The 22,348-nt window shown below is 40.7% G+C and overlaps 2 protein-coding genes across 6 annotated transcripts in view; one reads left to right on the top strand and one right to left on the bottom strand.

Moving 5' to 3' along the window:
* The first annotated feature begins 1,646 nt into the window (after positions 1–1,646).
* LOC118236699 (solute carrier family 22 member 5-like) lies at positions 1,647–10,880 on the top strand. Its single transcript, XM_035435270.1, has 10 exons — positions 1,647–2,039; positions 3,052–3,155; positions 3,427–3,581; positions 3,889–4,060; positions 4,798–4,924; positions 6,214–6,314; positions 8,794–9,008; positions 9,112–9,294; positions 9,724–9,859; positions 10,715–10,880. The coding sequence occupies exons 1-10, from the start codon at positions 1,647–1,649 to the stop codon at positions 10,806–10,808; spliced, it is 1,680 nt and encodes a 559-aa protein (XP_035291161.1). The 3' UTR covers positions 10,809–10,880.
* The window catches only part of LOC118236697 (solute carrier family 22 member 5-like), a 45,890-nt gene continuing 33,200 nt past the window's right edge, over positions 9,659–22,348 (bottom strand). For 4 of the 5 annotated variants that reach the window (XM_035435265.1, XM_035435269.1, XM_035435268.1 and 1 more), the window contains exons 3-12: positions 21,099–21,520; positions 19,908–20,011; positions 19,482–19,636; positions 18,885–19,056; positions 18,433–18,559; positions 17,874–17,974; positions 16,874–17,088; positions 16,587–16,769; positions 15,806–15,941; positions 14,726–15,456 (exon numbers count right to left, since the gene is read on the bottom strand). In XM_035435265.1, coding sequence (XP_035291156.1) covers positions 15,318–15,456; positions 15,806–15,941; positions 16,587–16,769; positions 16,874–17,088; positions 17,874–17,974; positions 18,433–18,559; positions 18,885–19,056; positions 19,482–19,636; positions 19,908–20,011; positions 21,099–21,520 — 1,754 coding nt within the window. In that variant the 3' untranslated portion in view covers positions 14,726–15,317. Of the gene's footprint in view, positions 10,086–14,725; positions 15,457–15,805; positions 15,942–16,586; positions 16,770–16,873; positions 17,089–17,873; positions 17,975–18,432; positions 18,560–18,884; positions 19,057–19,481; positions 19,637–19,907; positions 20,012–21,098; positions 21,521–22,348 lie in introns of those variants that run through there. The other variant, XM_035435266.1, reaches the window with a different exon arrangement.

A 22,348-nucleotide genomic window follows, 5' to 3' on the forward strand; every position in this document is an offset into this window, starting at 1 on the left:
ATATCCTTGACCTCTTGGGCAAGCTATCTAGATGTGCAGCACTTAACCCTCATATATTTTTATGTTTGGGGTCAAATAGACTCTTAACAGTTTAAACAAGCACAAAATGACTGTAAACAGAAAAAGGATGTTATCTTTAAATATTGAAAATATTTTAAATTTTTTGCCTCATTTTAAGGCCTGAAGCAAGTGAAGGTTTGTGAAATTTAAAACGTGCCACCAGAATCAACCGCAAAAAATTGTGAAAAAAAGCTTTGAATTTCATGCAGCGACAGCACATGGGGTCAAAATGACCCCACACAACACCTTTGTACACAGGTTGATACAAGTCTTCTGAAAACATAACTATTGTACGTTCTATTTTTATTGCTTGTTTAATTTTTTTCTATTTTTAAGTATTGCACTATGGCCCCGGGGGAACTATATTTCATTCTACTCTTTGCATAACCTGTAAAGAGAAGGAATGACAATAAACTATCTATCTATCTATCTTATCCTTATTGCATGTTTACCATTTAATCCCACCAGGAAAAGTCATATAGTATCAAGATGAAAACAAGGTTTAGTGGTTTTAAAGGTGATGAGTAAGATTTTGAACCCAATTCTAACTGGCAGCCAGTGCAGGGAGGCTAGTGTAGGAGTACTGTAAGATCTGCGACAAGTTCTAGTGAGAAGTTTGGTGCCGGCATTTTGTACAAGTTGGAGTCGTGACAATGTAGAAACACTAAAACAGGTGGATAAAAAATATCAAAATCTGATTTAAAAAAAAAAAAACATTAATAATTTGCTCACTGTCATTTTCAGACAGAACTGTTTTGATTTCAGCAACGGCTTCCCTTCAAGAGTGATGCTTACCAGACGGCCCTCGTGTGAAAACTCAACTCAGTTTCTCCATAGCAGGGATGTCAAATCTTACCCGAAAAGGGCCGGTGTGAGTACAGGCTTTTGTTTTAGCCCATCACTTTAAAGCCACCCGGATGAACTAATTAAATAATCATGGTCTTCAATTCAGACCTCGATAAGTAGAATCAGATGTCTTAGTACTGGGCTAAAACCAAAACCTGCAGCCACACCAGCCCTTTTCGAATAAGATTGGAGACCCTTGCTGTAGGCTGTTTTTTCAATGTTAGCAAAAACCTGCATCCCTGCTCTGTAGTCTTCTAGCTCCAGGACATCCTGATTCAACTGGCTAAAAATTAAAGAAAAAAAAATGTCCTCTCCCTCCAGTGGAGTTACTCAGTGGCCAGCAATAGAGGATTGTGGTTGTACTGGGCAGCTCCCAGGTGTGAATGTGTATGAGTGTGAAGCAGGGCGTTCGTGCAAAAGAGCATCCGTGCTCAGCGAACCCGCCCTGGGTACATGAAGGTTAAATAAAATAAATCCTGGTTGCCTGGTTTAGAGCTGGATAGCTTGTTGGGATGGGCTCAAAGCGGGTGTGTGTCAGTGTTGGTCTAATTACTTGACCAGTCCTGAGAGAATGTGCCATTCCATTCAAAGGTGTCCATGACAAAGCAGTCAATCATTAATGAGATCAAGTTAATGAATAGCCGCAAATGCAATCTGACCAAAGTCTACAATAGAAATGTTATCTATTGTCTCATATACAATGTTTAACACAAAGCCCAGTGTAGGCTGAGGGTTTGAGCATGGAAGACTACGATGGGGAGATAGCGTTTCTCGGCAACTGGGGCCGATTTCAGCAGATTGTCTTTTTCCTGCTATGCGCCAGTGCTGTGCCAAACGGATTCAACGCTCTCTCCATCGTGTTCCTGGGAGACAGCCCACCCCATCGCTGTCTGATCCCAGAGGCGGCTAACATCACTGAGGAGTGGAGACAGGCCAGCATTCCCACACAGGTGGTGAACGGGGAGACGGAGTACAGCAGGTGCACAAGATACAGGCTGGACCTGATCTCAAACTTCTCAGCCCAGGGCCTGTCCCCCAGTAAGGATGTCAACCTCTCTGAAGTGCCACTCGAGGGCTGCTCTAATGGGTGGACCTACAGTAAGGAGATCTACCAGTCCACCATAGTCACTGAGGTGAGCAGCTCGCATTTCACAGCTGACAGGCATATAATATTATACTGAAGCTAGTATGAAATGAAGGATTCTTTAAAAGTGTGTTAAACCTTTATTTTTCTAGGTTTGTCTCAGGGAGATAAAATATTTTTCATGAGAAATGTATTCCATGTAAGATACAAGTCAGCAGCCTCAGTGCTTTTTATATGCAGCAGGTTAGGCCCCCACCTTTGATGTTGCCTAACTAATGTTTTTGATTATTTCCTGTGCAATAATTTCACTGAGTAGCATACTGTCAACTTTTAACTGGGTATGAGTTTTCACATACCGCCTATTTTGTATGATTTATTTGAATGGTCATTATGTAATAGATACATTCTTTTAAAAATAAAGGTAGAGTAAAAAGGTATAGCAACAGGTGTTGCACCTTATCTTGTTTAATTTTGCCAAAAAAATGAATGTAGTAGCGTTAGTTTTAAAGGCTAAGCAACACATAACAACATCCTCCAAAGATATTAGACCAATTCTTTTTAGTCTAGAGGTTTTTCTGTAAATTAAGCTGAAATTGGTTTTGGTATGCCTACAAATTTGACAAATTGATCACTCCTGACAGACACACCAGACGTTACGCCAGAAAATTAATTCTGTTCCACAATAGGTGGACGACAACAGCTCTGCTATTATACCTTTAGCTTGAAAAGATGACAGAAATGGACAGCATTTGGCTGAAAAGATGACAGAAATGGACAGTGAAATATTGATTCTGAATCTTAGGACATTATTGGTAACTCAGATATATTCCGAACAGTCTGTAGAAGAGATAATCGCTGATCAAGGCAGACTACCGTAATACACTCGTTCTGACTTGAGCTAGAGGTAATTGAAGTTGGAGGATTCATCCCAAAGCCAACCACAGCACAGCAGTACTGATCCTGTACTGTGAGTGAGCTGAACTGTAACCTCTTTACTGTTCAACCACACAGTTATCAGAGATTGCAACCCTTTCGTTGTGATTGTATGTACTCTTTTTCAGTTTGACCTCGTTTGTGACAATGAATGGAAACAGCCCTTCACTACCTCCATCTACTTCTTCGGTGTGCTGTCTGGGTCTTTTTTTTCTGGACAACTTTCAGACAGGTGGATTTTTATATCTTTTTTTTTTGTTCAGTAGTAACAATAGATTACACTCATATAGAGCCCTTTATATCATGGTTTCAAAGTGTTCTTTACAGCAAATTGTGTGCCAGAACATTGACGTGTGCCAGAACATTGACTATACACCAGCTGAGGTGGTGAAAGAGGAGTTAAGCCAATAAATGTAGTTAAAGATTAAATAACCTAAATTGGATAGTTGAACTCTTTGAGATTGGTGGGCTAGACGAACGGATCTCTCCCACTCTCTCTGCAGGTTTGGGAGAAAGCCAATCCTTTTCATTACCATGGCGATTCAGACGCTCTTTACCTTCAGTCAGGTGTTCTCACCATCATGGGAGGTCTTCTCTGTGCTCTTCTTTATCGTAGGACTGGGACAGATCTCCAACTACGTGGCCGCATTCGTACTGGGTAAACGGAGCACCTCCAGAGCTTATATAATCCACACACAATTATGTCTACATGCACCGGGCTTTACCTTCAGTTTTATGATACAATTTCTTTATAAACAAGACCAGTTCAAAATCTAGTATATGGCCGGACCTAACACATGTGATCCGGCCGACCAATGGTGTAACGTCATAACTCGGCTGACCAATGGTGTAACTTCATCACTCACTCAGTCACAGACATTCGCGTTTGTAGGGCTGGCCCTGCTGTTGCGGTCCAGTTACTTGAACAACCAATGTTGAAATGGTTTCCTGTCCACCCCCCTCAGGAACAGAGATCCTGACTGGGCCTCCGCGGATGATTTACGGCTCCCTGGGAGTGTGTGGCTTCTTTGCTTTTGGCTACATGATGCTGCCACTCTTTGCCTACTTTTGCAGGGATTGGAGGACGCTCCTAATTGTCATGTCTTTGCCAAGCGTGGTCTACATCCCGCTTTGGTGGTAAGTCTGGGTTCATACAAATTAAGGGTTAGAAAACGTGCATATGTTCCCTCAGCTGTTTGTCCTTTGCAGACAAAATGTTTCTTGTAAGGACACGTTAGTGTGATTCACACTTAAAACCTAACAAACAACCAAATAAATGAGTGGGCATGCATCCACAGATAGTAAACTCCAAAACGTTTGGGACAAAGACTAATTTCTTCTTGATGATTTGGTTCTGTACTCCAGTTTTAGATTTGTATTTTATTAAAGGGTATTTATTTATTTTTATTTGGTTTCAACATGTAGAAATTACAGCACTTTTTATACACTGCCCCCCCCCCCCTTTATTTGAGGGCACCACAATGTCAAATAGCAAACCTCCATACCTCTCATATTCACTTTTGCTACAGAATTTCGTTGACAACTTTGCTTGGTCGCTGGGTAAGTCTGGGATGCAGCCAAGGCGATCAGTGATTTGTTGTAGTTCTGTGCTTTAAATTATTAAAAAGCAACCATGTTCAGTCACTACTATTATGCATATAATAAATAAAATTGATAATAAAATATAAATATAATATAATAAAGGGACAATGAATTGATGCGTTCGTGAATATGCCTGCTTATATTATGAAAATTATGCCATGCCTCCACTGCAGGCTAGAGCAGACTGAAACTTGCTGGTGCTGTGCTAGCAGGGGCTAGCATAGGTCTATTCCACCACCACTAAGCTAAAGCTAGCTAACCCTGTAATGCAGGTTCATCCCGGAGTCCCCCCGATGGCTTCTCTCTCAGGGCCGGGTGGAGGAGGCAGAGGCCATTTTGAGAGATGCTGCCAAGAAGAACAGAGTCACAGCCCCGGAGGTCATCTTCGCCGAAACAGAGGTCCCAAGTCTGCTCCTCCTCACACTAACACCAGACACTTTTCTGTGCACTTCTCAGCAAATTCAAATATCAAATTTAAGAAGGAACAGAAAAAAATGTAATTCAGATACAAAGTGCTTGTGGGGAGGGAGATGACGGTGCACGCCACGCATAGACAATACACATTTTAACGAAGGAAATTATTTTGTAAAGGTGCTAAACATAACATTGTTTTTTAAAAAGATATGTCTATGGGGGTTTCCAAAAAAGCCAAAAGGACTCCAGAAGGACACCCGGTAACCAAACATTATTACAGATGTTTAGAGGTATAAAATACTATACTGTATACTGTATGCTAGGGGAAGATGATGTGTGCTCTCCTTGCTCTCCCTTGCCACCTCTAGCAGCAATACAGGAAGATTGTAGAAAATAGCTATATTAGCTATCTAGTTTACTAATCCAATGACTGAAGTTCTTGTCAAATACCCCACCCCAGCAACATGTCATACGTGTCCCACAATTTCACGTCACATAGTTTAGTCAAAATCAGGCCTATTCCTTATTTATAAGCATACTGAAGAATAATAAATATATTTTGAGAATATATTTAGATGCACACCAATATAAAATGGGATCCTTCATTAAACATGCCCTCTGCTGTGGAGTCAAAGCTATTTTCACTGTCCTCCTCAGGAATACTCAGACCAGTGATTTGTGCCTGCAAATGTCTTCGATTTAATTGCAAAACAACCGTTTTCGGCATAAAACGTAAAGGAGATTTACTGCCAGTGCGTAACATTTTCAGCTTGTGTACTGAAAAATGTATGGTTTGTTTAAGCAGGAGACACAATAAGTGTCCTTTTCGTGCAGTTTCAGACAGTCTATACAAACTGAAGATAAAATTTGTGATAAAGATACTGATTTGATCATGATTTGTGTCGGTAGATTTCCAAAACGCATTGGAGGTGAGGACACCCCAAGCTTGTTTTGCCACCCCACGTTACAAAACAAGGAACTGTTGTCGCTAAAACATTGGCTTCATAAAATAGTTTGTAGACATAGAACTGTACACTTACATGTTATATTGCATGTCCAGACTAATTACACCATAAAAAACTGAATGAATGCAAATAAACACACTCCAGCATTTATACGGGCCGGTTGCGACTTAAGGGGTTAAAAACACATAATTGCATCAGTGAATTCAAATCCATTATTTTTTCATTTTTGATCGACAACACAGCTTTTAAAAATCTAAAACATTCATCAAAAGTGCAGGACCACAGTGATATTAACACTGTTTTCTGTAGGGTGAAAAGGAACAATTTAAAAGAGAGGAATTCCATGGCTTTCTTGAACTCCTGAAGACCAGTAACATCCGTCACATCACGCTAATATTTTGTCTAGTGTGGTAAGCATCCCTAACAAGCAGAGCCACAGCACAGTCTGCCACCATTCTCGGTGATGCCAATTTTTTGTATTCCTGAGAGTAACACTGATGTTCTCCACTACTGTACATCACTCTTGATGTACCCCAAGAGAGCACATAAAATGTACATGTGCACTGCACATTCAACAGAAGTGACAAGTTACAGTGCCATGAAAAAGTACTTGCCCACTTCTTGGTTTCCTCTATCATTGCATATCTGGCACACTGAATGGTTTCAAATCCTTAGACAAAATGTAATATTAGAAAAAGGAAAACCAAGCAAACACAAAACGCATTTAAAAAACTTCAGCAGCAATAACTGCAACGCTTCCTATAATCTGATATAGTCTTTCAGATCACTGTGGAGGAATTTTAGCCCACTCTTCTTTGCATAACAGCATGGTTCAGACAAATTTGCAGATTTTCGAGCATGAACTGCTTATTTCAGGTCCTGCCACTGCATCTCTACAGGGTTCAAGTCAGGACTTTGACTAGGCCACTCCAAAACTTTAAATGTTTCTTTCCAGCCATTCAGATGTGGACTTACTTTTGTGTTTTGAATCACTGACTTGCTGCAAAACCCAATTAAGCATAGCTTCAGCTAAAGGACAGATGACTGGACATTCTCCTTAAGAATTTTCTGGTACAAAGAAGAATTCATGGTTCCTTCAATAATGGCAGGTTGTCCAGGTCCGGAGGCAGGAAAGCATCCTCACGCCATCACAATACCACCACGTTTGACTGTTGGTATGACATTCTTACTGTTAAGTGCTGTATTGGCTTTGCACCAGACATAACTGGACACATGCCGTCTGAAATGTTATACTTTTGACTAATTTGTCCATAGAAGATTATCAAAAAAGGCTTGGGGATCATCCAGGTGCTTTTTTTGCAAATGTAAGACGAGCATTGATGGTTCCCTTGGTTAGCAGTGGTTTCTGCCTTGCTACTCTTCCATGAATCCCCTTTTTGCCTAGCCGCTTTCTTATTGTGGAGTCATGAACTTTAGGTGAGTTAGAGGCCTGCAGTTCTTCTGGAAACTTTTGTCACTTACTGTGCCCTTGGTGAAATTTTAGCAGGCTGGCCACTCCTGGGAAGATTCACTACTGTTCCAAGTATTTTCCATTTGGAGATAATGACTGTGGCTAGGTGGAGTCCTAGAAATGGCTTTGTACCCCTTTCCAGACTGATATATTTCAACAATTCTTCTTCTCATCTCTTCTGGAATTTCCTTTGATCATGGCATAGTGTACTGGTGGTGGTGTACCAGTGGTCCCTACTTCATTCTGTTGGTAAGGTTCAATATGAGTGAGGTGTAGGTTCACCAGAGTGGCTGCAATCCAGTATGTCTTTGTTCAATCAGCTGAATGTAATTATCAATTAGACATGGGCAATTATGAGATACAGGTGTTTGTTTACTTTTTTCAATAAATAAATGCAATAATAATTTAAAAAAGGTCTTCATTCAGTTTCCCTCAGGCTAATATTACTTTTTGTCTAAAGATTTAAAACCACTCATTGTAACATATATGCAATAACAGAGGAAATCAGGAAGGGGGCAAAAGGTTATTCTTGGCACTGTTACTGTAATTTATTATGTATCATGCATTATGAAACACATAAAGAGCGACAACATACAAATGCTGCTTGCTTAACCCATTGCCTCCCTGCTAATGACACTCTCCTTTGCCTTAACATACTTACACACAATCCCACTCTTTTTGATCCATATTTTATGGAGGGTTTAACCAATTAACTTAGTCAGCAAATGTCAATACACACTTGGCAACACAATTAATTAACTGTATTGACTGGGATGAAATGATGGAAGAATACAAGTAAAGGGAATTGAAGAGGATCCCAGATACATGAACAAACATTCACAAATGAAGCGTAACTCATGGGTAAATGCTTGAGTCTTTGTAGGTAAGGATCTTTTCCTAACACCCATGCATAAAAATTGTTCTCAGATTACGGAATAATACCTGGTGTTTAAGCAAAAACAATTTACAAGAGAAAAGGTTTATTCAGATTAAAATTGTTTTGCCTTTCAAGTAGAACTTTTTCAGTCTGCAAAGAATCTGCGAAGAAACTCTTCCAGGAAAGGTTAAAAAAAAAATAATTCTTGATAGAACCTGTTTTATTTGCAAAGAACACTTCAGGAACCTTCTTTAAAAATGGCACTTCAAATATAAATGGTTTTAGCCTGGCACTTTCAAGAAAAAATATTCAGAACCCTTTTCCCTAAGAGTGTGTGGACACTGGTGAATAGACAAGATGCAGCAGCAACATTGCACATTTTTAAGAACAGTATCAGCACCTTGAAGAATTGTATTTACAGGTTTGCAAAAAGTTCTATGGATCCATTAGCTCAGCTGGATTTCTCTCAAAACAAATTCAGCTACACTACTTTCCATCTCAGTGGTATGCCTTTCAGATAATTATCTGCTTTTAATTTCAGGTTTACTCTAAATGTAGGTTACTTTGGCCTGTCCCTGAACACATCCAAACTACATGGAGACCCTTATCTAAACTGTTTCATCTCCGCTGCCACTGAGATCCCAGCTTATACTGCCAGCTGGTTGGCCCTCCAATATTTACCCAGAAGGCTGTGCTCTATCGTCAAGATGCTCATAGGAGGCGCAATTCTTTTCCTCATTCAGCTTGTACCTTCAGGTATGACTTTCACTGCCTCCCCTCTGATTTTGTGGACAGTGACCCAGTCCCATACTCCCCCACTTCATTTGTTCTCACACAAACCTATCCACTTTGTTTGCAGATCTGCCCTCCCTGGCTATTTCACTTGAAATGATAGGGAAATTTTGTTTGGCCAGTGCAAGCGCCTTGATATACCCTTATACAGGAGAGCTGTACCCCACCATAATGAGAAACACCGCGGTGGGGACCTGCAGTACGGCCTCTCGAGTGGGTGCTGCCATCGCTCCATACTTTGTCCACCTGGGTAAGGGAATGCTCGAATGACTGCTTTGAGGGATCATTTACCCTCTTAAGCCACACTGTCAGAAACAGCTATGCATGCCACAAAGAACAAACGTCCCATATTCGCATTGCATTTTACATAAATCAAAGACCTGCATTGTGCCGAACCTGCATTGTGTTGACTAGTTGAAGGAAAAAATTATTAAACTTAAACACATGCATTTAACATTAATCAAGCAAGAGCTTGGCTATAACAAAAACCAGGGTCCCACAGCATGAAAAATGAGAACTATTCGACTAATCACCTGGTTGTCCCCCCCCCCCCCCCCCCCCCCATTTTCCTTAATCTAAGATTCAAACCCTTAACGCTGAAGTTATTCACTTCCCTAACTCTCCTGTGCACTGTCCCACTGTGAGCTCACACAGCTACCTTTTTTTTTTACCCCCTCAGGTACATATAACAAGAATTTGCCTTACATTCTGCTGGGAAGCCTCACCATTATATCAGCGGTCAGCGTTCTCTTTCTACCAGAGAGCTTTGGGCTCCCCTTGCCGGAGACTATAGAGCAGATGCCAAAAAGAGAGCGGTGGGTCACGTCATGCTGGTACTGACCATGGCAGTGATGATACTTGTGATCATAATGGTGGTGATGGTAATGATTTCTGGCATAATCTCAGTGAGAGTAATTCCTGGGATAATCATGGTGGTGGTGTTTCCTGGGATAATGTCCTCTTGAGACCCAGCAATTCATTTTTATCCTCTGTCTCCGGTGGTCATAATCTGAAGAACCTTATATTCTTCTATGCTGTAACCTACAAAGAATGGTAAATGGACTGCATTTATATAGCGCTTTTATCCAAAGCGCTTTACAATTGATGCCTCTCATTCACCAGAGCAATTAGGGGTTGGGTGTCTTGCTCAGGGACACTTCGACATGCCCAGGGCAGGGGATCGAACCGGCAACCCTCCAACTGCCAGACAACCGCTCTTACCTCCTGAGCTATGTTGCAGAAAGGGACATTCACAAGAAAATAAAATAAATATATTTTTAAATACTTTCACGGCAAAATGTCTAATGTCATCCAGGACATCCATGTCATTTTGTCAAAAAAACATAAATATTAAAAACTTTTTCTGTTGGGTCTCAGGAGGATAATGGTGGTGGTGTTTGCGATTCCTGGGACAGCCGTGGTGGCGGAGATTCCTGGGATAATCATGGTGGTGATGTAGCTGCAAGTGACTGGTGCAGATCATGTTATAATATCATGGTGATTGTTGTGGTGCTGCTGAAGACAATGATGCTACTGGTGATAATGAAGAGGCTAGATATTGTGTTAATGCTAATGACAGTGGTGACCACGATGCTACCATGGTGAAGATGGTGATGATGCTAATTGTTTTCATGATAATAATGTGCTTGCTTTTGCATATTTCTTGACAGGATAAAATGGCCGTGTCTATCCAGCAAACAGAAAAATCCTCAAAAAGAAGGCAAAACTCACTCAGTGAAAATCCTTGAGGAAACCTGGATGTAGTCACCAGAACTATCTTTGCATGACAAATCATGTTGTGAGAGTTAGGGATGTAACGATTTCAGTACGACACATGGGTTCATGATTCGATACACTCACAATATTTTCCCATTCAATTTTAATTTTGAATGGAAACAAATTATGATTCCTTCTTTATTCTTCAGTCACAAAACATACAAAAACTGCACTTATAAGTTAAACCATTTTTTTATTTTGTAACATAAATGTATTGTTTTTATTTTATTTTTAATAAATTAGCAAAAATTTCTGAAAACATGTTTTTGCTTTGTCATTATGGGGTATTGTGTGCAGATTGATGAGAATAAAAATGTATTAAATCAATTTTAGAATAAGGCTGTAATGTAACAAAATGTGGAAAAAATGACTGGGTTTGAATACTTTCCAAAGGCACTGTATATACTGTACATATATATATATATACACATATACATACACACACACACACACACACACACACACACAGGTAACAAATTAAAGGAAAAACCTGAATAAATCAAGGGGCGAGGATTGCTCTCCTAGCACGTGCCAGCGGAAGTAGTGATTTTTGGGCTTCTCAGCACAAAAAATTACATCATAAACTTGCAACCTTGAAGGACTGTGCTGTAATGCTCAAAGAATAAGCTCCCTAAATATCCTGAAACTCTGATGGAAGTTTCTTTATTGCAGGACTGTGAAATCTCATTAAAAAAAGGGCAGATGTGGGTACAGACTTTTGTTTTTGCCAAGCACCATTCCCCAGCACTTTGCCCTGTCAAGATCTTGATAAGTACAATGGATTGTTTACTGCTGTGTTCAACAAAACCTGCACCTACACCGGCCTTTTTCAGAGAAGACTGGACACCACTGGCAGGGCCGGCCCTTGGATTATGGTGGCCCTAAACAAATCTGAAATCTGGGCTGCGTTCGAGCGGGGGGGTGGGGGGGGCGTGTTGCTTGGTAAAACCCTTCTTACATTACATTGTTGCGAAATGTTCTGTTGCCATTCCATTTAAAATTTATACCACTAGTTCTGAGATGGGGGATGAATAACGTAATTACGAAAACAATGTTATTTACCTTAGATAAACATTGGATCGTGTGGCCCCCCCTAGCGGTTGTGGCCCTAAACAAGTGCATAGAGCGTTTATGCCACGGGCCAGCCCTGACCACTGGTCTGTAGTCTTCCAGCTGCAGGACTTCCTGGTCCACTGGTTTAGAATGGTATATCTGGGTGGGATGAGCTCAAAGAGAGTGCATCAGCATTATTTGACCAGTCTTGAGAGAATGGGCCAGTCCATTTAGAGGTGGTTGTGCCCAGGCTGGCAATCAATAATGTTATGAAGTTACTGCATAGCCAAATATGGAATCTGGCCAAAGTGCATACTGACCACAAAAATGAGGTAGTTAATTGAGGTAGTCACCTCAGTGTTAACACATAACGTTTTTATAACAAGAAGCCCGCTATTGGCTGGGGCTTCGAGCATTGGAGACTTTGATGCAGACACAGCCTTGGCAACTGGAGCAGATTTCAGCAGATGGTCTTTCTCCTGCATTAGTGATGTGCCCAATGAATTCAACGCTCTCTCCATTATATTCCATACGATATGGGTTGCATGAAAGGTACTATATAAATAAAGTTTATTATCATTAAATGAACTTAAAATCTATTGCAAATGTTTCTTATGTTAATTAATTTCTAACAAGATTATTTATTCAGCATCTATAAATCACAGATTAAATATAGCCTTTAACCAAAACAGTAAAGCATGGCTATATAGCCAGCTATCTTTACAGTGTAACATTACACATAGCTTAGAAGTATATTAGCTAAGCTGTTAGACTAATTGTTAGTCTAACTGCCACACTTCAGTAACAAGAAACGAGCAGCCGGTCCTAAAACCCGGAAATAACTTCGTAATTTTTCATTCGGCAGATTTCCAATGCTTTTTTCCCCCCATACGGATTTCGTTTTTCCCCGAAAATAAGGTTTGTGGTGAACTTGTTCTACGAGATAAATTACACACATTAATATCTTAACCGTGAATTTCGACGCTGGTTTGAGCTTTTAAAAAGTAGTATAAGTTGCTATATGCAACCGCCACTCTGGTTTCCATACTAGCCTGCCTGCAGGCGACAACCGTTGTAGTTTCAGCAACATGTTAGCAACTTACATAGGCTATATAAAGCACGTAACTTCAAAATTCACGGTTGGACAGTAATAGGTGTAATTTATCTCGTATAACAAAACTCCACTGGGCATACGTTAACCACAGACGGCAGAAAACTAAATCCCTATGGGGGAAAAAGAATAGTCAATCCGCCGAGGGCAGAAATGTCCGATTTTGGCCTACAAAAAGACGTCATCACTTGTAGCTAACACACTGGTGGCCCAAAGAAAACAAAGTGTTTCTAACGTGCAATTTCACCAAAATACGAATAGTACAATTAGTAAACAGACTTTAAAAACATTTAACAATACTTAGACAGGTTTTAATGGTTATATTTTCTTCAACTCACTCTTGTTTGCTTAGAACATCCCGAGATCGCTAGCAAGATGCTATAGCTAACAACACAACTTTGCAACAAGGGAAACTCACCTGAGCTCGAGGTAGGAAGGACGATAAATGGAAAACTGGGCTTCTTCGCCGTAATAATCTAACAGTTAACAAAAACAATGCTTATTAACATGGGTTGCAGTGAAATTGGTGTATTTCAATGTATTAGGTATAAAATAGTAACCATTAATATCTGCGTCTTTTCTGTATGTTCGCGCTCATCGCCTCAGCTTTAACGCCAGTTCATTCAAGAACGAGTGCGCATGCGCCATCTACAGGCAACGATGTAATTTTCCCTCGATACTAAAGAAATATTAGCTAGCCCTTAAAAAAAAAAAATCAGCGAACCCTTTTCTAGCCGTAGCTACGTATTAATGCATGTTACACTAGGTGTAAAGACTTCAGGTTTGGGATGAAGCCAAGGCGAACAGTGGTTGTGACTTTGTTCGACTAAGGACGTATCAGTCGCTCAATATGTGGTAATGCAACATTCAGAAGTTACCTGTAGCCTACTGTCGATTACAGTGCTTTTGTTAACATTGTTAGCTGGGCTAACATGAATCTCAGAAATGATGCCTAATGCAGGTTCATCCTGAAGTTCTCCTGATGGCTTCTCTCTCAGGTGAAGGATGCAGTGGCCATTTTGAGAGGTGCTAGCTAGAAGAACAGAGTCACAGCCCCAGAAGTCATCTTCACCCAAACAGAAGTACCAACTCTGCCCCTCCATACAAAAAGAACACTGGACACATTTCTATCTATGAGTCACAGCACGTAGGCTGTACATGCTTTTATCTATTATTATGGCTATTATTATTTTTTAAATATCCAATAAATAAACCTAATTGATCATATTTTTTGCAAAACATTTAAGAATATTCTGGTGTGTATCTTTTGAAACGTTCATCAAAAGTGCATTGTCAGACCACCAAGACACAATTCACCTCAATACCTGATGTAAAATATTGGTTTTAAACATTAACAAGAAACAGTTTGTTTTGTTAAGATTAAAAAGGTTGTATGTAGAACCCTGCCTCTGTAGAATTGTTTCACTCTGCAAATAATCCGTGAAGAACTCTCTTCCAGAATGGGGTTTTTGAACGGAAAGCATTCTTCATCGAACCTTTTTTATTTACAAAAAACACTTGAGGAACCCTTTGATCAAAAAACGGCTTTCCAGGTGAAAATGGTTCTAACCTTACACCTTCAATAAAAAATTTTTCTAAGACAGTATGGACACTGGTGAATAAACAAAATTGCACATTTCATCTCAGCGGATTGTCTCTCCGGTTCAGAAATTTGCACTTCACTGTAATGAGGAAATTTTGTTTTCAGTATATTACAATTTAATTTCGTTTAGACACTGCATATGCTTTTAAAAGCCAATTTATTTCATTTCAATTAAAGAGATTCTATTATTTGCAAATTCAATACTTAAAAAAAAAAAAAAAAAAAAACTTTATGGCTGAAGAATAAAGGAGGAATCTTCTTGTCCTGAGTTGTTTCCATTAAAACTTTGTTAAAAAATATCATGGGTGTGGCCGTCTGGGTAGTGTAGAGGTATAAGCACTCGCCTCCCGGGTTCAGTCCCCGGCAGCGGTACTACCGGCTTGGTTAGACGTTCCTATGAACACAATTGGCAGTGTTCGCGGGTGGGAATCCGGTGAGGGTATGAGTCCTGATCATAGCATTAGCGACTCCTACTGGTTGGACGGGGCGCCTGTTCGGCAGGGAGGGGATGTGGGGGAGATAGCGTGAACCTCTGCATGCGTTACGCTCTCCCAGTGAAATTCCTCACTGTCAGGTGAAAAGAAGCGGCTGGCGACTCCACATGTATCGGAGGAAGCGAAAATAGAAGAAATTGGCGGAAAAAAAAAAAAAAAAAAACATGGGTGTATCGAATTGTAAACCAAGTACCATGTAATGCACCGAACCATGAGTGGAGAATATCGTTACATCCCTAACTCTCACAGCATGATTTCTCATGGAAAGGTAGTTCTGGTGACAAAATCCTGGTCTCCGCAATGATTTTCGGTGAATAAGTCTTGCCCTTTTTTTGTAGGTTTTTCTGTTCACTGGACAGACACGGCCATTTTATCCTGTCAAGAAATATGCAAAAGCAGGCACATTATCATCATCATCATCATCATCACCACAATTAGCATCATTACCATCACGGCAGCATTGTGGTCACCACTGTCACTAGAAGTAACACAATATCTATCCTCATCACCAACAGCATCATAATCTTCAGCAACACCGTCACCATGATATTATGGTGTGATCACATTCACTAGCAACCACATCGCCACCACGAGCGTGTAGGCTGCACTGCCATGATTATCCCAATCACTACCACCACCATGATTATTCCAGGCATCATACAGGTCTCACCACGACTATCATCACAAGTAGCATCAACAGCATCATCAGTACTACCATACTCACCTCTCTCTTTTTGGCATCTGTTCTATGGTGTCTGGCAGAGGGCGCCCAAAGCTCTCAGGCAGAAAGAGGGTGATGGCTGCTGATATAATGGTGAGGCTTCCCAGCAGAATGTAAGGCAAATTCTTGTCATATGTACCTGAGGGGGTAAAAAAAATGGTAGCTGTGTGAGCTCACAGGGGAACTGGGGGCCAAGAGAGGCAGATCAGTGCACAGGAGATTTAGCAAACTGAACACCTTCAGGGTTAAGGGTTTGAATTCTCGATTAAGGAAAAACAAATCAAGCGATTAGACCAGTGGCTCCTATGTTTGGTGCTAGGGGACCCTGGTTTTTGTTATAGCCCATTTCTTGCTCAGTGTTGAACACAAGCAGGAGATACCAATCAGATCTCGGGGTTGGGGGGGGGGGGGGGCAAGACAGACAAAACCCAAGGGAGAGACAGACACACACGTAACACTTACAAATAAATCTATAACACTATGCAAATATGGGATTTTTATTATTTGTGGCATGTATAGCTATTTCTCATATGAGGCTTAAGAGGGTAAATAAACCCTCAAAGCATGAAAAGTGTAATTAAGAAAAATTAACATCATGTTAAAATGTGCTGTGCTTTGCAATTGTGCTCGGAACAAAACGAGCATACAAAGGGGTCCCCCAGGGCCCAACCTGAGAACCACTGGATTATAGCCTCAGCACTCATACACGATACACAAACAGCGGCGGAATGTTATTGTCCGTGCCACAGAAGTGTACAAGCCGAACATTCCCGCATTCCCTTACCCAGGTGGACAAAGTATGGAGCGACGGAGCTTCCCACGCGAGAGGCCATGCTGCAGGTCCCCACCGCGGTGTTTCTCATTACGGTGGGGTACAGCTCTCCCGTGTAAGCAAATATCAAGGCGCTTGCGCTAGCGATGAAAAACTTCCCTATCATTTCAAGTGAAATGGCCAAGGAGGGCAGATCTGCAAACAAAGTGGATAGCCTTGTGTGAGAACAAATGAAGTGGAGGGATGATGGGACTGGGACACTGTCCATGAGATCAGAGGGGAGGTGGTGAAAGTGTCACCTGCAGGTACGAGCTGAATGAAGAAAAGAAGTCCGCCTCCTAGCAGCATCTTGAAGCTAGAGCACAGCCTTCTGGGTAGATATTGCAGGGACAACCAGCTGGCGACATAAGCTGGCATCTCAGTGGCAGCAGAGATGAAACAGTTGAGATAAGGGTCTCCATACAGATTGGATGTGTTCAGAGACAGGCCAAAGTAACCTATAGTTAAAGTAAACCTGAAATAAAAGAAAGTCACATATGTGTCTGGATGACTGATAACAGTGTAGCTGAATTTTAGAGAACTCCAACTGAATGAAAAGATCCATAGAACATGCACCCCCTTTTGAAAACAATTCTTGGCTGAAGCGCTGACACTATATTGTCTAAAAGGTGCAATGCTGTTCTTTATTCTTGTTTAATTACCAATGTCCATACATTCCTAGAAAAAAGGGTTCCAAAAGGTTTTTCTTGAAGCTGTAACGTTAAACCAGTTTTCATATGAAGAACCCTTTTTGGAGAAAGGATTCCTCAAGGGTTCTTGGCAAATAAAAAGGTTCAATCAACAATGCTTCTTAATCTAAAAACCCTTTCTGGAACCTTCTTTGTGCTAATAAGGCTTTTCTCATGGAAATTGTTTTAACCTCCAACACCAGGTATTCAGTAATCTGGGAACAATTTTTAAACATGGGTGTTATGACAAGATCCTTACTTTCAGGCTCAAGCATTTACCTATGCGTTACACTGCATTTGTGAATGTTTGTTCATATATCTGGGATCCTCTCAATTCATTTTATTTCTATTATGCCATCATTTCATCCCTAGCAGTACAATTAATTGTGTAGTCATGTGTGTATTGAACATACGCTGACTAAGTTAATTGCTTAGCCCCTCCATCAAATTGAGTTGGATTGTGTACAAGTACCGGAAGGCAAGAGAGTCTCAGCAGTGAGGTGAAGGTTGAGTAAACAGTATTTGTACATTGTGGCTTTGGTGTTGTGACTCACTCGTTAGGGATGCTTACCACATTAGACACAACATTCCCGTGATGCAGCGGATGTTACTAGTCTTCAGGAGTTCAAGAAAGCCATGGAATTCCTGTTTTTTAAATTGCTTCTGTGAACCCTATAGAAAGCAGTATTAATATCACTGTGGCTTTGCACTTTTCATGAAAGTTTTAGACTTTTAAAAGCCATGTGTCAAATAATCTTTCAATCAACCTCCCCACAAGCACATTACAATTTTCTGTTCCCTTTTAAATTTGGTATTTGAAATGTCTGAGAACTGCATGGAAGTGTATTCTTTGTTACAATACATTTATTCAGCAGATGCTTTTATCCAAAGCGACGTACAAAAGTGCATTTCATGGTCATGGACAACTACAAAACACAGGTTCAATAAGGTACGATACTCATTTTGTACAGCTATTTCTAGCAAAGAAAAAAAAAAAAACTAGCAACATTAAAGAGATTCTGAACTAACACACAACTACGTTCTCGAACTAGCAGCAGCAGGAACAAATTAAGTAAAGATACGCTTATCTGAAATGCAGAGTAGTAGCATCGAAGGAGCAGACTTGGTACCTCTGTGTGGGCGAAGATGACCTCCGGGGCTGTGACTCTGTTCTTCTTGGCAGCATCTCTCAAAATGGCCTCTGCCTCCTCCACCCGGCCCTGAGAGAGGAGCCATCGGGGGGACTCCGGGATGAACCTGCGTTAGGCACCGTTTCTGAGGTCTTAAAAAGGCATACCACGCAGAATTTCTTTCCTTGCTTCACTCCCGTATTTACAATGAATAACATCTGCACCTCCATTCTTAACTCCATCTCCATACCCAAGATGACAAAGCTCACACACCGTTTTGCTCTGGCTACTAAGAGCTTCATGACATTGTACTGCAGTCTGTTGGAAAAAATACAGCAATAGCTGCCTTCATACCAGCCAGGCAGTCAAAAGTATGGCAAAATTTTGGACCGACATATCTGATAGCAAACCTCCCACTTCGCTATGATATGCAGCAATGTTACCACACTCACCACCAAAGGGGGATGTAGACAATGCTGGGCAAAGACAAGGCAATCAGCAGCGTCCTCCAATCCCTGCAGAAGTAGGCAAAGAGTGGCAGCGTCATGTAGCCAATAGCAAAGAAGCCACACACTCCCAGGGAGGCGTAAATCATCCGCGGAGGCCCAGTCAGGACCTCTGTTCCTGAGGGAGGGGGGAAGAAAGAGAAGCATTCCAACATTTGGTTGTTCCATTAACAATCACGGGGGGGTTGATGTATTAGTATAGCAATGATGTCAGGCAACAGTGTAGTATAATGGGTAAGGAGATAGTCTTGCAACCTAATGGTCGCAGGTTTGATTCCCTGCTAGGACACTGCCATTGTACACTTGAGCAATGTACTTAACCCACATTGCTGCAGTGTATATCCAGCTGTATTACTGGATACAATGCAAACACCATGTAAAAAGTATGAGTCGCTTTGGATTGGAGTGTCTGCTAAATGCCTGTAATGTAATGTAATTTGGCCTGAGGTTTTCTTCATAATAATGGAACTGAACATAATGCCATTTACACACAGACCTATAATTGTTTGTGGGATACTGAAGCTCTGGAGGTGCCCAGTTTACCCAGTACAAATGCGGCCACGTAGTTGGAGATCTGTCCCAGTCCCACGACGAAGAAGAGCACAGAGAAGACCTCCCATGATGGAGAGAACGCCTGGATGAAGGTGAAGAGCGTCTGGATCACCATGGTAATGAAAAGGATTGGCTTTCTCCCAAACCTGCAGAGAGAGTGGAGAGTACTCAGACATGGGAGCGATCTGTTTGTCTGGCTCACCAATCTCAAAGAGTTTAACTATCCAACCAATATATATATATATATATATATATATATATATATATATATATATATATATATTATTTCATGTAGCTACATTTATTGGCTTAATTATCCCTCTTTGTTCCTCACCTCACCTTGAATTCATGAGATAAAAGGCACTATTAGTGCAATCTATTGTTACTACTGAACAAAAAAAAAAGATAAAAATGCACCTGTCTGAAAGTTGGCCAGAGAAGAAAGACCCAGACAGCACACCGAAGAAGTAGATGGAGGTAGTGAAGGGCTGTTTCCATTCATTGTCACAAACCAGGTCAAACTGCAAAGAGAGTGCGTACAATCACAACGAAAAGGGCATCAAAATGAATTTCGGATGAGACGAGAGTCGGGCATAACACTAGAGATGGTGTCTGTGCGACAACTGCTCGCATACGCCAACAGAGATGGAGAAGTTGCCGGTCGTAAAGAGCTGCGTTTTCTAGCAGCTGCTGTTCAAAGTCACTTTACCCTACGAGTGAAACTATTGTTTTTGGTGACACTGAAACGGGTCATGGTCCCCATTAATTTAACTGACGTAACATTTATTGTATGTCTACAACGTGGATCAGTAATAACCTTACGATATGAGCTTAAACCCAAGATGATACCTCCTTTAAATGCATAAACCCTAAATGATAGCACATGCCGATACACTAAGTTTATTGAATCCGCCCTGTCCCACGGATATCCCATGTATCACGTCACACACAAATTCTGTGGCATTGCATTTGTATTTTTCACTATTAATAACTGCTGGACAAAACGGAGTTAACCTTACGTCATCTACCCAAAGTGCACTGTGCATCTAAAATAATGGTGACCTCCATAGGTGAAAATTTCAATGAAAGACTTCGGTTTAAAAAATAAAAAAATCTTGTGTGGTTTTTACAACATATTTCCTTAGTTGAGGGCATTTAGAACATATTAAGCCATACAAGTTTTAACAAGTGTGGTTCCCTTTAAGGTTATAACCAGGTTTCTATGAGAGGTTTAAAAGCTTGTCAGATCATATAATAGCTTGTCAGGGCATTATGCATGTGAAAAAAACTTAAAAAAAAAATTTTTTTTAAATACGATCATAGCACATTCATGCACACAGCATTAACACATTTGTTACCTTAGTAAGAAATATTTCCATATCGTTTATGTTTAAAGCAAATCACAGCACTGAACTGCACACAGAAATATTTGTCTAGGCTAACACTGCTGGCTTGGAATACATTACATTTGAAAAAGATGTTATCTCCTCAAGGCGAACCTAGTAAAAGTGAAGTTAAACATACTGTAAAAATGTAATTTGTTTAAAAATCCTTCATTCAAAGCATAGCCAAAGCATTCCTGTCAGCTGTGAAATGCGAGCTGCTCACCTCAGTGACTATGGTGGACTGGTAGGTCTCCTTACTGTAGGTCCACCCATCAGAGCAGCCCTCGAGCGGCACTTCAGAGAGGTTGACATCCTTACTGGGGGACAGGCCCTGGGCTGAGAAGTTTGAGATCAGGTCCAGCCTGTATCTTGTGCACCTGCTGTACTCCGTCTCCCCGTTCACCACCTGTGTGGGAATGCTGGCCTGTCTCCACTCCTCAGTGATGTTAGCCGCCTCTGGGATCAGACAGCGATGGGGTGGGCTGTCTCCCAGGAACACGATGGAGAGAGCGTTGAATCCGTTTGGCACGGCGGTGGTGCAGAGCAGGAAAAAGACAATCTGCTGAAATCTGCCCCAGTTGCCGAGGAAGGCCGTGTCTGCATCAAAGTCCCCCATGCTCAGAACCCCAGCCAATAACTGGCTTCCTGTTATGAAAAAAACATTGTATGTTAGCACCAAGGTAACTGCCTCAATTGACAAATGTCCAGTTGGAATCACAATTTTATTGTAGGCACAAACTTTGGTCAGATTTTGATATGTGGCTATGCATTAACTTCAGCACATTAACAATCGACAGCTTTGGACACAGGTGCCTTTGAATGGACAGGCACACTTTGTCAAGACTGATCAAATCATTTTTATTGCTGAAACACTGATGCACCATCTTTGAGCTCATCCCAGTTTGCTATCCTATTGTAAACCAGGGGACCAGGCAGTCATATCACATCAACAAAATTCAAGATATAGGCTATCCACTTTGGTTTTGACTAGTCATAACTCCAGTTCAAGATATCTACAATTGTATTTTGACTGGTAATATCTTAGTTTCAGGTATCAAAAATAATTTAGATATCTTACATCACTAGGAATGCAAGATATCTTTAACTGAAATTAAGAATAATGAGAACTAATGTGGAAATAATGTGGAGAATTTGAGTTCCGACCAGTCATAATTTAAGTGAAGTTAGCCTATCTGGAATTCACTTTTTGGACAGTCAAAACTGAATTTTAGATATTTTTAATTTGAGGTTCCATACAACTTAATGACGAAAGTAAATTCAATCTTACTAGTCAAAATGTAAATAGAGATATCATGAATTAGCGTTTTAACTAGTAAAGTTGTAATTAGAGATATCTTAAATGAGCGTATTGGCCAGTCACAAGTCAAATGAATTACAATTATCTGTAGTCTAATGTGAATCCGGTCAAGCTATTAAATGTTAAAAGGGCTTTTCATACAGTAAATATCGGCC

The sequence above is a fragment of the Anguilla anguilla genome, chromosome 9 (genome assembly GCF_013347855.1).
Source record: "Anguilla anguilla isolate fAngAng1 chromosome 9, fAngAng1.pri, whole genome shotgun sequence".
NCBI classification, from domain to species: Eukaryota; Metazoa; Chordata; class Actinopteri; order Anguilliformes; family Anguillidae; genus Anguilla; species Anguilla anguilla.